The sequence below is a fragment of the Ostrinia nubilalis genome, chromosome 8, assembly GCF_963855985.1.
Source record: "Ostrinia nubilalis chromosome 8, ilOstNubi1.1, whole genome shotgun sequence".
Taxonomy (NCBI): Eukaryota; Metazoa; Arthropoda; class Insecta; order Lepidoptera; family Crambidae; genus Ostrinia; species Ostrinia nubilalis.
Window position 1 is genome coordinate 14095824 of NC_087095.1, and position 13241 is coordinate 14109064.

The 13241-nt window shown below is 37.9% G+C and overlaps 3 protein-coding genes across 5 annotated transcripts in view; 2 read left to right on the forward strand and 1 right to left on the reverse strand.

The window, feature by feature from the left end:
- The window catches only part of LOC135073998 (tyrosine kinase receptor Cad96Ca), a 115955-nt gene extending 114280 nt beyond the window's left edge, over positions 1 to 1675 (forward strand). For all 3 annotated transcript variants that reach the window (XM_063968285.1, XM_063968287.1, XM_063968286.1), the window contains one exon: positions 195 to 1675. In XM_063968285.1, the coding sequence (XP_063824355.1) occupies positions 195 to 419 (225 nt within the window). In that variant the 3' untranslated portion in view covers positions 420 to 1675. The remainder of the gene's footprint in view (positions 1 to 194) is intronic.
- Positions 1676 to 1706: 31 nt separating this feature from the next.
- Positions 1707 to 3677, reverse strand: LOC135074254 (uncharacterized). Its single transcript, XM_063968543.1, has one exon. It carries the CDS (start codon positions 3675 to 3677, stop codon positions 1707 to 1709), a length of 1971 nt encoding a protein of 656 aa, XP_063824613.1.
- A 3230-nt stretch (positions 3678 to 6907) lies between these two features.
- Positions 6908 to 13241, forward strand: part of LOC135074255 (carbonic anhydrase 9-like) — a 33209-nt gene continuing 26875 nt past the window's right edge. Inside the window, exons 1-2 of the mRNA XM_063968544.1 lie at positions 6908 to 7089; positions 8029 to 8138. Coding sequence (XP_063824614.1) covers positions 6999 to 7089; positions 8029 to 8138 — 201 coding nt within the window. The 5' untranslated portion in view covers positions 6908 to 6998. The remainder of the gene's footprint in view (positions 7090 to 8028; positions 8139 to 13241) is intronic.

The window sequence follows — 13241 nt, forward strand, 5'->3', positions numbered from 1 at the left end:
CAAAGATTTATCCGAATACTTTACTCAAGTACTCGAACGAACTATATATTTCTTATAGAGTCCTCTCTTTAAGAATAGTTGATTGATCTTCATGGCCATTTATACCAAAACAGACCTTGTATTTAGTTTGGGTTATTCGAGTATTATAAAGTTTATTCCTTTTTTATTTCAAATACTTTGTTCATACTCCCCAGGTACACAGCGGCTACCGTTTAGAAAAGCCAGAGCACTGTCGCCGCGAACTCTACAACATTATGTACTACTGCTGGGAGGCGAAGCCCACAGACCGTCCAGACTTTCCAGAAGTCGTGGCCATGCTGGAACGACTGCTGTGCACCGAGACCGACTACATCGAGCTGGAAAGATTCCCCGATCATTCGTACTATAATGTACAACATTTGGACGGGGAAAAACTTTAAGTCTATAAGACATTGTGATTTTGACTTTAATGGGTACAGGTGCGTCTGCTATGGGTACAGATGCGTCTTTTATGGGTACAGATGCGTATGGGCAGTGAAGTTGTAACCGTCCACTTAAGATAGTGAGCCATTGCTAAAACGAAACCAAAACTGCAAGTTGAAGCCCAAATTAAAAAATGTAAATAAAAGGGCAATTTCGTAAAACAGTTTTATTTAAGTTTAGTTAAGACAATAATTGAAAAACGATCATGCTTTTCGAAAAAAATACGTAAAATATGTTTCTATTTAAAAGTAACTTATGAATTCACTGGATATTTTGCTTAAAATTACAAAATAAAAGAAAAAAAAACATAAATTACTCATAAATAAATCAAACAGTTTCTCAACATATACAGGGTGGAAACGATAAGTGATCTCACTCGATTATTTCTAAACTATACAAGATATCCAAAAACTGGTGACTGATCCTGAAAGTGCTTCACGAGTTCTATCCAACGGTACCAATAATAAGTTACAAAATAAAGTGGAGCTATCCGAAAATTCAATGTTTCCAGCTTCCATACATTTAGTACTGCCACAGTCATGGCACTCATATCTTGATAATATTTTAGCAAATAAAGCCTAAAACCAATGTTTTCCATGAATAATTTTAAATAAAAATGCATTAAGAGTTCATTTTAAGTGTTTATTACTTTTTAAAAACATTTAACACTTCTAATATTGTGTGGCTGGCATACATTTAGTATGGAGGCTGAAAACATTGAATTTTCGGATAGATCCAGTTAATTCTGTAAACTACTACTGATGCCGTTTGAAAGAGCTCGTTAAGCACTTTCAGGATCAGTAACCAGTTTTTCGATATCCTGTATAGTTTAGAAATAACCGAATGAGATCACTTAACGTTTCCACCCTGTATAGTTTCAACAGTCGAGGAACATGCCGATTCTTAATCATTCGTCCCAATAACCCTGTTTTAATTTTATACGATTCAAAATTATGAGATCTCGCTATGGTCATTTGCATCAAGCTATGAATATTAAATTAAAAATATTAAATAAAACTGAGATTAATTTAGGGTATGGCAATACTTTTAGCATAAGTTTTACTCGTGTAGTTAAGAACTAGTCTTTAGATAAATAAAAATGGAGTAATGCATAAGTAATATTGTTATTGTAATCTAGAACCTGTACAGCATTAACATTATTGTATTAATGATAAGCACTTTCGTAATGAATAAATGTTTTGTTTAGTAAATATTTACTATCTTTCGTACCTCTTAATTTAAGATTAGTCTCTTTTGAAAGCGGCCTTACATTGAGATAACTTACTTTTGACATAACGATTGCTAACAATAATTTCTATCAACAATGCAAAAGTTCCAAAAATATACCCAAGTGTTAAAGCCAAAAAGCCCCCTTGTAAATGCTGCAGAGTCAGTGCATCAATGTCAGGCTTCTTTTGTTCAATATAATGCAAAATTTTCGCTCTCCTTCTCTTGGTATACGAATCAAAATAGCGTTTTATAACATCATTTACTCCAATTTGTTTCAAAATTCCCAATGTGTCTGAAAACTCATCCATGAAAGGAAATCCTTTCATAGCGACCATCTCCATTGGTACTGTGAAGACATTCATCTCAAAAGGGTAGTACTTATAATTTCCAAAGCTATCACTGAGTTCAGGCATTTTCGCTGAGAGATGGGCCAGCTCCAGACGGCTGCAGAGTAGCGAGAAATTTCGATGAACAACCACGTCTATCATTGCTTTAGATATGTCGTCTACATCTATCCATTGTTCTCCAAGACGATAATCAAAAGGGTTGCTTGAATTATAAAACAAATCGTGCAACTCTTCAAACCCACCAAACTTTAACCCACTCATAACCAATTCTTCAACAGTTTTTATCTGATATTCAAACGATGGGTTTCTTAGAACATCAATCAACTTAGTTTGGTAAGCTGTCAAGCATAGTATACAATACAAATTAAAGAAAACGAAGAAAACTCTCAAGCTTTCTTTGGTAGGCCGAAAATATGAACCGAATCCTAATGTACATATCCAAGTACTGATAAAACAGTGACCAAATGACTTGTTATATTTTGTATCATTACTCATTTGGCCTAGAATACTCCAAGAAAATGCACAAACAATGAAAGCGCATATTACAGAAATCCACACAACTTTCTGAAATATAATTATTAAGGCCAACCAACGTGGAGACGCATAGGCTTTTGGTACAACCCAAGTATATGAATCTGCTAAGTATGCTTCACTGCATGCAAAGTCTTCGTGGACATCAAAATCTGGAAATATTCCTCCCAATAAAACATTTCCTCTTCCCGTAATTAACTCTTTCAAAGCGCCGTCCCACTGTCCGTCTTCTCTTTCACCTCTAAACGCGTTGATAATCTCATAATTTGTTTTGAATTTAAATTTATTCGACATTTCTGTCATCAATAGCTTTTCAATATTAGGATCTTCATCATCTGAACTAACAAAGGGCTGCCTTTCTAGAGCAAGAACGTATAGAACACAACCCTCCATATTACTTGGAGTTTGATCTACAAATGTATCTTTTTTGTATTTTACTTTACCTTCTTCACAAATGTTTTCTTTAATTAGTCTGTTTTTAGCTGTTTCATTTCTATAACCACAATACACAGGAGGATCATACGGTCTCCATCCATACACGAAAGCGTTTCTGATTTTATTAGCTTGGGGTACGATTACTACTATGTTAATAACATTATATCTGAATAAACAGGTGAGAATATTCTCAACAAAGTGAACGTTGGTTTCATCACTTGATGCATAGTTGAAAAGTAATACAATAAACTTAGCACTCGGGTCCCAACTACGCGACCTTATAAGTTTACCCATAAGGTGAGTGAAATCTTTGAAGTTGTCAACGATGATAATAAAGTATTCAGCAGGAGGCACCGCTTCAACGAAAACATCCGATTTATGTAGAGCATGTACATCTTCATCGTCTCCGCAAATTATCATTTCACTGTCAGGACTTGAAACTTGAACGGAATAGTGAATACTTTGGTGGATGTATTTCAAAATTTCTCCACGAATTCTTGCCACCGAACTGCTAACATCGTCTGTGTCTGCAAACACAAGAAGTCCAGAATTTTTGAAATTCTCTTCCATTAGCTGAATAATACAACCAGCGTAATCATTGGTGATTGTTGGGCCGAATGGGTTTACCCTCGCTTTAGTTTCAAATATCAGTAAAAATAACAAAATTAACATTTTCAAACCGTGCAGTTTACTTAACTGATTGAACTGTGCCATCCTAATAAAGGCAAATGTTTGGAAAATATGCCGTGACAAAACGCTTTTAATTTTAGATTATTGGCGTTTTATGTATCGGTACATAGATCTTCACTTTAAATATAATTGTCGCATTAGCATTCGTGCAAAATAGCTTTCTATAAAACTTGGGTAAAAAACTGAATTCTAAATTGTGGCTATTTTAATTTTAAAAGCTAAGAAAATTATATTTTGTTTATTCTGAAATTAAAATTAAAACTAACCTCTCGTTTTTAATTTGGCAGAAATATTATTCCTTGCAGAAATTTTCGTTCGAGTTTCAATCTCTTAATTATTTTCATACTAGCTGACCCGGCGAACTTTGTTCCGCCTTAATGGCAATAAATAACGGAATAAAAAGTATCCTATGTCCTTCTCCTGGCTCTAAACTACCTTCTGACAATTTTCAGCTAAATCGGTTCAGCCGTTCTTGAGTTATAAGTGGAGTAACTAACACGACTTTCTTTTATATAATAGATAGATTTCACTTTAGGATCTGAAGATAGAGTAGATAAATAACTATTGGCTTATTTGAAAAGTTCACGAAAACGATTAAATTCATACCAATTACTAGAATTTTTCATAATTATTGACTCTGTACCTACTGCCGAAAACCGAATAATTTATATCGACACATTAAATAGACGAAAAAGAATTATTTTACGAGTATTTCATCACCCTGGTTTCATTAGGATTACGAGTTAATAATTATGTGCTGTCTAATAATGATACAATGAAAATTCACTCAGCTGGCAAGAAAATTAAATGTTTGTCATATCATCAATACTGATCCAATCAATGAGACTATTCTCATTTTGAATCTCTTATACTTTAAGCTACCAACTATTGCGCAAAGATTAATAAACTTATAAGTTCCGTGTGCATGAAATATTACAGGTTTCTTGGAAAAGCAACATGAACTTAGGGCTTCCCTCGCACGTTATTTGATCGGCAATTTCATTTAGTAAACGTGAGGTGTCAATTAATGCGAGCGTAATTATTTTAAACAATTAAGTGTTGGGTTCTATGACCGAAGTTCAATGGCACTTATTATAAGTAATCTTTAAGGTACCTACTAAAGTCTTTTCAAAGCCAATGCGAAAGCTTAAAAATTTAAGTATTTTTTCTTTTACTAAACTACACTTTTATATTCGGAAAAATAATAAAAGGAGAAGAAAAACTGAATAGAAAAGAATAGCACGTTGATTAAAGTGATTCTGTAGATTTTAATAAATCTATTGAACAAAAATTAATCAGAAAAACACAATGAATTGCAAGAGAGACCACACCTAAGTTAGCAATGAGATTTTATAGTTACTTAGTGGTATGTTAACTTACCTAAGCCAAAATTATTTATTTTAATATCAAAGAGAACAAACCTAGAGACCTGCATCTCTCTCAGTTGTTTGTACAATCTTCTTGGAACTAAGTTTGCATTTATTTTGCTCTCCAGTCTATCTCGTAAGTCCACACTGTTGATGCTTTTAAGAAGATTTCTTACAATTTCAACTTACTAACTTCATTTTAAAGCATTTAATCTGTTAGAACAATAAGAGAAGAGTATTATTGAACAAATACAATTATCATAAAAATGACATGAAGATCGTAGTGTTTTCTGTAAGTATACTTAATTTGTATCCTCTGGTTTCATATTTCATAGTAGAGTTTTGATGAGGATGAGTCTAGAAAACTTTGAAACTATGTATTGGCTGTGGTATTGGTAAGTACCTTTTTAGTGAGACGAGACATTAAGATCATTATTATAATAGAACACTTCTATTCTATTCCTTATTTATTATTTAGCTGAATATCCAAGCATCCTAATAAAGCTAAAGTATTTACTTCTACCAAAATATCCCATTGTTCTCAGCACAATGACAGCTTATTCGTGTCGTGTTTCAGCAGTTTGTTGTATAAAAGCCTTTCTAATCGGCTAATGAACCTGGGAAATACCCAGAAAAAGGGGTAAGTTAATACGTAGGTAACCCCCCTTTCGCACCCTAGCAAACGTGAACCTTTGTGACGTTTTGAATGCTTCGTTATTTGTCGAAGGGAACATGTATTGTTCCAGAGTTTCTGTATTCTATTTTGGGGATGTTATGTAAGAAGATTTTGAGAAATCAATCAGTATTTGTGTGAAGATCATGGTATTGTTTAGATGAATTACAAGAAGGCTTTGATTACGGGTTCGAATTTCGCGAAGTATTATCATTTAGTATGAGCATTGTTATGTGAAATTAGCATTTGTCTACGGTTTCTCCCGTGTGAATTACGGTCTGTTCCAGAAAGTTCCATAGCTCGCAGAATTGCCAAAATCAAGTGGCAGTGGGCGGGACACGTAGCTCGTAGAGACGATGGCCGTTGGGGCAGAAAAGTTCTTGAGTGGCGACCACGGGCTGGAAGACGTAGCGTGGGCAGACCTCCCACCAGGTGGACCGACGATCTGGTGAAGGTCGCGGGAAGAGCCTGATTACGGGCAGCGCAGGACCGGTCGTTATGGAAATCCTTGGGAGAGGCCTTTGACCAGCAGTGGACGTCATTTGGCTGAAACGACAACGACGAACGACGACTGAAAGTTACAGAGACCTTCATCATGAAACACCCTATCTATTGGTGAAAACCGCATGAAAATCTTACTGAAAGGATTATTGATCGTGAACAGACAGACAGCAACAGCGGAGGACTTTGTTATTATACGCATTTTAAAAGATCGATGTCGGTGTTGTGCAGCTTTGCCGAGCAAGTGAAAATCATTACTCTACTAGGTGTGTGCTCAGCTGTTCAATAATTTCAGCAGTCTAGGCTGTGTCATCATCATCATCATCATCATTTCAGCCATAGGACGTCCACTGCTGAACATAGGCCTCCCCCAATGCTTTCCATGTTGATCGATTGGTAGCGGCCTGCGTCCAGCGCTTCCCTGCTACCTTTACGATGTCGTCGGTCTACCTTGTATGTGGACGTCCCACGCTGCGTTTTCCGGTACGCGGCCTCCATTCCAGAACCTTTCTGCCTGCTGCTAGGCTGTGTATATCAAGCCTTAACTAAGTAAGAAAGAAGGCCTTTATATATTTCTGGTAATGTACGTCAGATATAAAACCTCAACAATTACAATGACAATTTAAATGACATTTGCTCAATACAAAAACAAAAAATTGTTTACCATTCTTGTCATTTTGTTACGGTGCTGTAATTTCGTTTATACTTTTGATAAATTAAGTAAAATCAAATAATTAATGATATTTTCAATGACACGAATGTATGATTCTTAATGTGGTGTTGATAAGTTTTATTTCATACAGTTTACTTTTGTCGTGCAATGGAAGATGTGCACGAGCTACGAACTTTGCTGGTAATGTACTTTATTAGATACTAGCTATGCCTCGCGGTGTTACCCGCTGTAAAAAGTAGCCTATGTGTTAATTCAGGGTGTCAGCTAACTCCATACCAAATTTTATTAAAATTGCTCTAGCCGTTTAGATCTGAAGAAGTAACAAACATACACACTCACAAACTTTCGCCTTTATTAGTGTGATTTCTACTACTTTGTGTTCTAGTTAATCTGATGGTTTCTAATAATAGCTATAGATTATACCTTTCTTAGTTGAGTATGAGTAACCTTTCAATTTATTGGTTACATAATAGCCAATTTTCTTTTCTCATATGTTAGCATTGTTATTGTGACCTAATAACATAATTTATGACTATTATCGTCCTTGATAGCATCCGCATTTATTTGTTTGTGTATAAAGGCCTTCGGATATTTGCGAATTCTCTTATCTTCATAGCTACATAATATCAAATTTCCAATCAAACTTCTCATGGAGATTTTATAATATAACATAAAAAGTTACTAAGCTATAAAACTTGGGTACTGTACCTGGAGCACGATAAATTCTTTATTCTCGTTATGGTATGGTAATCTTTTTTGTAAAAACCACAAAGTCTCGGTTGTTTCTGGAATAAGACCTAGGTGCTATGATTAGGTACGAGAGTTATTCGTGTTCAGGGTATAATTAAATGTAACCAATCGACGAGTACTTATTCATAGTGGAATTTGCCAATGTTGCAACAAAAAAATATGAACATTTTTGTATTACCTTAATTTTAATAAAGAAAGTGTTAACTTGCTCATCGTTAAGCTATAATTTATTTATTTATTAGACTTCGTCTTTTCAACTTGTATGTATGTATGTGTATAGGTATGTGGGTTAAAGATAGTGTTTTTGGACTTCCCAAACATTTGTAACAAACAGGTAGTTTGCCCTTACAAGTTTCTCGTGATTGACAGAAGCGACCCAGGACCAAACAAGTGCCAGGGCCAACACTCTACTGGACGACGCCGACGACATTCAGAGACAGCTCGACAACGAGGCGAGGGACCGCATCAAATATGGACGGGTTTGTACCGTTTTCATAATTAAATATAAATATCACGTTGATTTGTCACCAACCCCTACTCTTCCCGCGGGTGTCGTAAGAGCCGATTTAGGGGCTACTCATCAAACAGAAAACAGGCAGCTAGCGCTCTCTGAAAAACATCAATGTTTTAAACTGCGATCTCCAACCCGCCTGCCAAGCGTATGGCAAAAGTATATTAAGTATGGAAGAGGATCATATTCCAGCTGGGGACTGTAAAGGGCTGTTGATGATGATCACATTGATTGGGATCCGTTGCGGCGCGGTGTGACGCCGGAACGGTGTCTTTACGTCGTCTTACATAGAAATATCTGAGGCGGGCACACGAGCGGTGCGATGCAGCGTCGCGCGATACGGTGAAATCTTAGCCGCAACGTATCGTGTGCTTTAAAAAAAAAATCAAAATTATTTTTATTTGTTTAGACTAAATTTGGCTTTGGCTCTTATGCCGAATACATGTCGAGATGTATCTCAATAGATAAGATTAGAACAAATTCAATCTGAGTACCTGTTCAATCAAATGATATGACAAAGTTTACGACAGTTAATTATCTTATCAGTCTTATGGAATACTTACCAAATCTCTACCACTCTTGTGCATCTTGCTCCAAAAAAATCTTGAGTATGAGTATCATTTAAACATAGTCAAAAGAGAGACAAAATTACCCAAAAGATCATAAAATGTACCGAATATCATATTTCCGCTAAACTAAATTAACCACACCGCAATTCGGGATGCACACGATGGCACCCGATTCCGGGATTAATAAAATTATAGGGTCGTCGTAAATTGTAATTAGCTTTCAATAAAATGTCGGATTAAAACCGTAAATAGGTCCCGTGGATGAACCTTGGCCAGTTTTTATAGCTTCAGTTGTTTTAGTACGAAAGTGGGTCAGTCAAGCCCCAAATTTTTACATTTCAAGATAAAAGGATGATGGGCACAAATGTATGGAAAGTGGTACCCGCTCCAATAGCCATAACCAATATATGTTTTAAAAGGCCTTTAGATGTAGGTAAATGTCTGCTATGGGGCCAGATCTAATTCACGTTTTAAAAGCAGTAATTCCATTAAGTATTATAATGAAAGTATAACACAATCATCCATGTATACGAGTATGTATTATGACTACAATCTATTAATATAACTAAAAGAAGCATTGAAAAGGAAAGGATTATACCTACGATGAACTACCCAAGCTATTAGACCTTTATTCGCTTTCATCATCATCATCGTGATCATTTTAGCCATAGGACGTCCAGCTGAACATAGGCCTCCCCCAATGATTTCCACAATGGTCGGTTGGTGGCGGCCTGCATCCAGCGCCTTCCTGCTACCTTTGTGAGGTCGTCGGTCCATCTTGTGGGTGGACTTGTTGGGTCTTGTGGGTTTATTCGCTTTAGCAACCCATAATAAAACCCTTAAGAAGTAATAAAACTTTAACCCCTTTATTAACAAAAGTTACACCCTAGTTGAACTCTGGCTTAAATTGTCATTTGGTATGGAAATGTCATTTTAATCCAAGGTTCTTCCTAGGTGTAACTTTTTATTAATAAGGGGGTAGTACTTCTTTAAATAAAAATATTTATTTCACAATCATCCCCATCAATAATTATAGAGTTAAGGAAGGATGCTGGAACAGTAAACCCTTCCTGACTCGCATAACCTACCTAAGTACCATACGATGGACACGTATGATACTTCTTCTTTTTCTTCCTCGGTCTCTTCCTCCCTCACTGATGAGGATCGCGACCACAGGTAGTGTTCCTCCACCGACTGCGGTCATTAGCTGTGTGGACCGCACGATGCAAACTCCCGCCCACCGTCTTCCTCACCGTGTCCGACCATCTCGTCGGTGCCCTGCCCCGAGCGCGTCCCCCTTCATACTGTATGATACTTAGGTTACACAAAAAGTATCTTTATCTTCTAACGCAACCAGATCTGAGGCTGGTGGCCATAGTAAATGTTGTTCATCTTGGTAAGACCTTTCAAACGATACTAGAATCATATCTATTGGAGCCGGGTACCATTTTGCCCATTGTCCTTTATTGCTTTCTTCGGGCCTGGAGTTTACTACCTACCTTTTGCACGAGCAAGGAAACGGTCTAAGAATTGTAAACAAAGCTCGGATAATAGATTTCTGAAACAAATAAGATTTAAAATTCATTAGATTGGTATCATGTTCTACGGTGAAAAAAATCTAAAAATGCTGAAAAACTTAAGGTATTTTATGTAGGTTTTCTTGGCGCCATTAGATTTGTAGCTTTGTAGGCTACTCATTATATTTATGTAAATGTCAACAACAATAAATAATTAATGTATCCAGTATGCTGGTACCACTCGAAGTTTGGCAGCAAAGCTCATTCGTGTGTCAAGCCTTGCAACTTTCAAGCGGAAAACGGACAGGGTGGTCGGTAATGGCGACGGACGATTACCCTAACAGCCACGGTCGCCTATTTGTCACCGATCGGAACACCAAAACCCAATTCCTGATTGACACCGGAAGTGATTTGTGCGTGTTTCCCCGTACGGCATTTAAGGAACGACGAACTAAAACTGACTATGAACTAAGTGCGGCTAATGGAACTGTAATACATACGTATGGCTATGCAAGCCTTCGGTTAGATTTAGGCTTGCGTCGGGACTTTGTGTGGCGTTTTGTTATAGCTGACGTAAATAAAGCTATCATCGGCGTAGACTTTTTAGCATACTATAACCTTGTAGTAGATATAAGAAACAAGAGACTGATCGATAATGTTACGTCATTAAATACTTCAGCCGTAGCAGCCGATAGACATAGTGACATCTCGTCTGTTAAAATTTTGACAGGTGATTCCACTTATCACGAAATCCTTAGGGAATTTCCAGACCTAATTCGACCTGCTGGCTCACCACGCTACACTAAACATCATACAGTCCACCACATACGCACAACTCCTGGTCCACCTGTGGCTAGTACACCTCGTCGTTTAGCCCCCGATAAATTAAAAATAGCCAAACAAGAGTTCGACATCATGTTGCAAGAGGGCACAGCAAGACCATCTGACAGCCCTTGGTCAGCTCCACTGCATTTGGCTCCCAAAAAAGACGGCTGGCGTCCCTGCGGTGATTACCGTCGATTGAACGCGCGTACGATCCCTGATGGATATCCGGTAAGGCACATTCACGACTTTACACACAATCTTTCAGGTTGCAAAATCTTTTCAACCATAGATCTTGTCAAAGCCTATAACCAGATACCTATCAATAAGGACGACATTCCCAAAACGGCGATCACAACACCTTTCGGCCTCTACGAATTCCCTTATATGACATTTGGCTTGCGCAACGCAGGTTAAACTTTTCAGCGTTTCGTAGATGAGCTGACACGCGGCATGGACTTCGATTACCCATATTTGGATGATTTTTTAATTTCATCCCCTGACCCCTTGTCACACCAAAACCACCTAAGACAACTTTTTAAAAAAATGTCCGAATACGGTATTTTAATAAACACGTCAAAGTGCGTTTTTGGCGCCTCAGAGGTACAGGATATCGGCAGACGGCATTAAACCACTCGACACGAAGGTTCAGCCTATTAAAGATTTCCCTAAGCCAGTTACGGTTAAACAGCTTAGGAGGTTCCTCGGCATGATTAATTTTTACAGGAGGTTTATTCCCCGTGCAGCCGAAATCCAGGCACCTCTTAATGCTCTTTTAACTGGCTCAGTAAAAGGCAACCACCCCATCGAACTGACAGGAGACGCGCTAAAAGCCTTCCACGATTGCAAAGACAGTCTCAGCAACGCAACACTTTTAGCTTACCCCACCTGTCATGCTAAGTTAGCCGTTACCGCAGATGCGTCAGATGTGGCAGTAGGCGCTGTTCTTCAGCAGCGAATTGAAGGCGTCTGGCAGCCATTAGCATTTTATTCATGCAAGTTGAGTCCCGCGCAACGTAAATACTCTCCATACGACCGCGAACTCCTTGCCATTTACCAGGCAATTAAACATTTTCGCCATATGCTGGAAGCGAGAGAATTTACGATCTACACTGATCACAAGCCACTCAGCTTTGCCTTTCATACAAGAAAGTCTAGCTACTCACCGCGACAGTATCGTCACTTAGATTTTATCTCGCAATTTTCTACGGATATTCAGCACATTTCGGGTAAAGACAATGTTGTCGCGGACACACTTTCGCGTATTGAGGAGATTGAAAGTCCTGTAGATCATGATTCTCTCGCCAAGGCCCAAGACGCGGACAACGAGCTCAGAACTATAATTACGGACGGCACATCACTCCGTTTGGAGAAAATGAAAATACCAGGAAGTCGATACGAACTGTTCTGTGACGTCAGTACATCGACTCCCAGGCCATTCATACCGAAAATTATGCGTCGTCAAGTGTTCGATTTTTTTTTTTTTTTTTTTTTTTTTTTTTTTTTTTAATGAGTGCTATTGATATGCACCTGCAATTGGAGCTAGTGGAGTACTCCAATTGCAGTGCGGTGATTTAGTTTGTGATTTTTATTGTTGTAATGTGTTGGCTGCTTATGTTTGGTTGAATTCTTTTAAATGATCGACTATATTGGTAATGTAGGCTTTAAAACTTTTTGCTGTATCTTCTTTTCTGATTATTTCTGAGAGATTGTATGGATCGATGTTTAACAAACGGGATATCATTTCATGATTATATCGGGCTGAAGCAAATCTAGGGCACTGTGTTAAAAGGTGTTTCCAAGTCTGTGGAGTCTGGTCATCGCAGGGACAGCGGTCATCTGCGACGATATGGAAACGATGTAGGTATTCCTTATGATAACCGTGGTTGGTTAAGACCTGGGTGGTGGCAAAGTCCGGCCGAACGATCTTTATGAACTCCTGCAAGGTGTTGTATGTTGGCAGGAGAGATCTTGTATGGACGCAGGTGTTCGGGTCCATATACAAAGTTTTGGCCGATTCTTTGCATTTTTGCCTATTTTGATGTTTAACGAGGCTGATGGGTACCCTTTGGAAGTCTGGTATTCTGTGCATTCTTGCAGCAGCCTTTGCTGCCAAGTCTGCTTCTTCGTTGCCATCGAATCCAGCGTGGGCCTTAATCCACG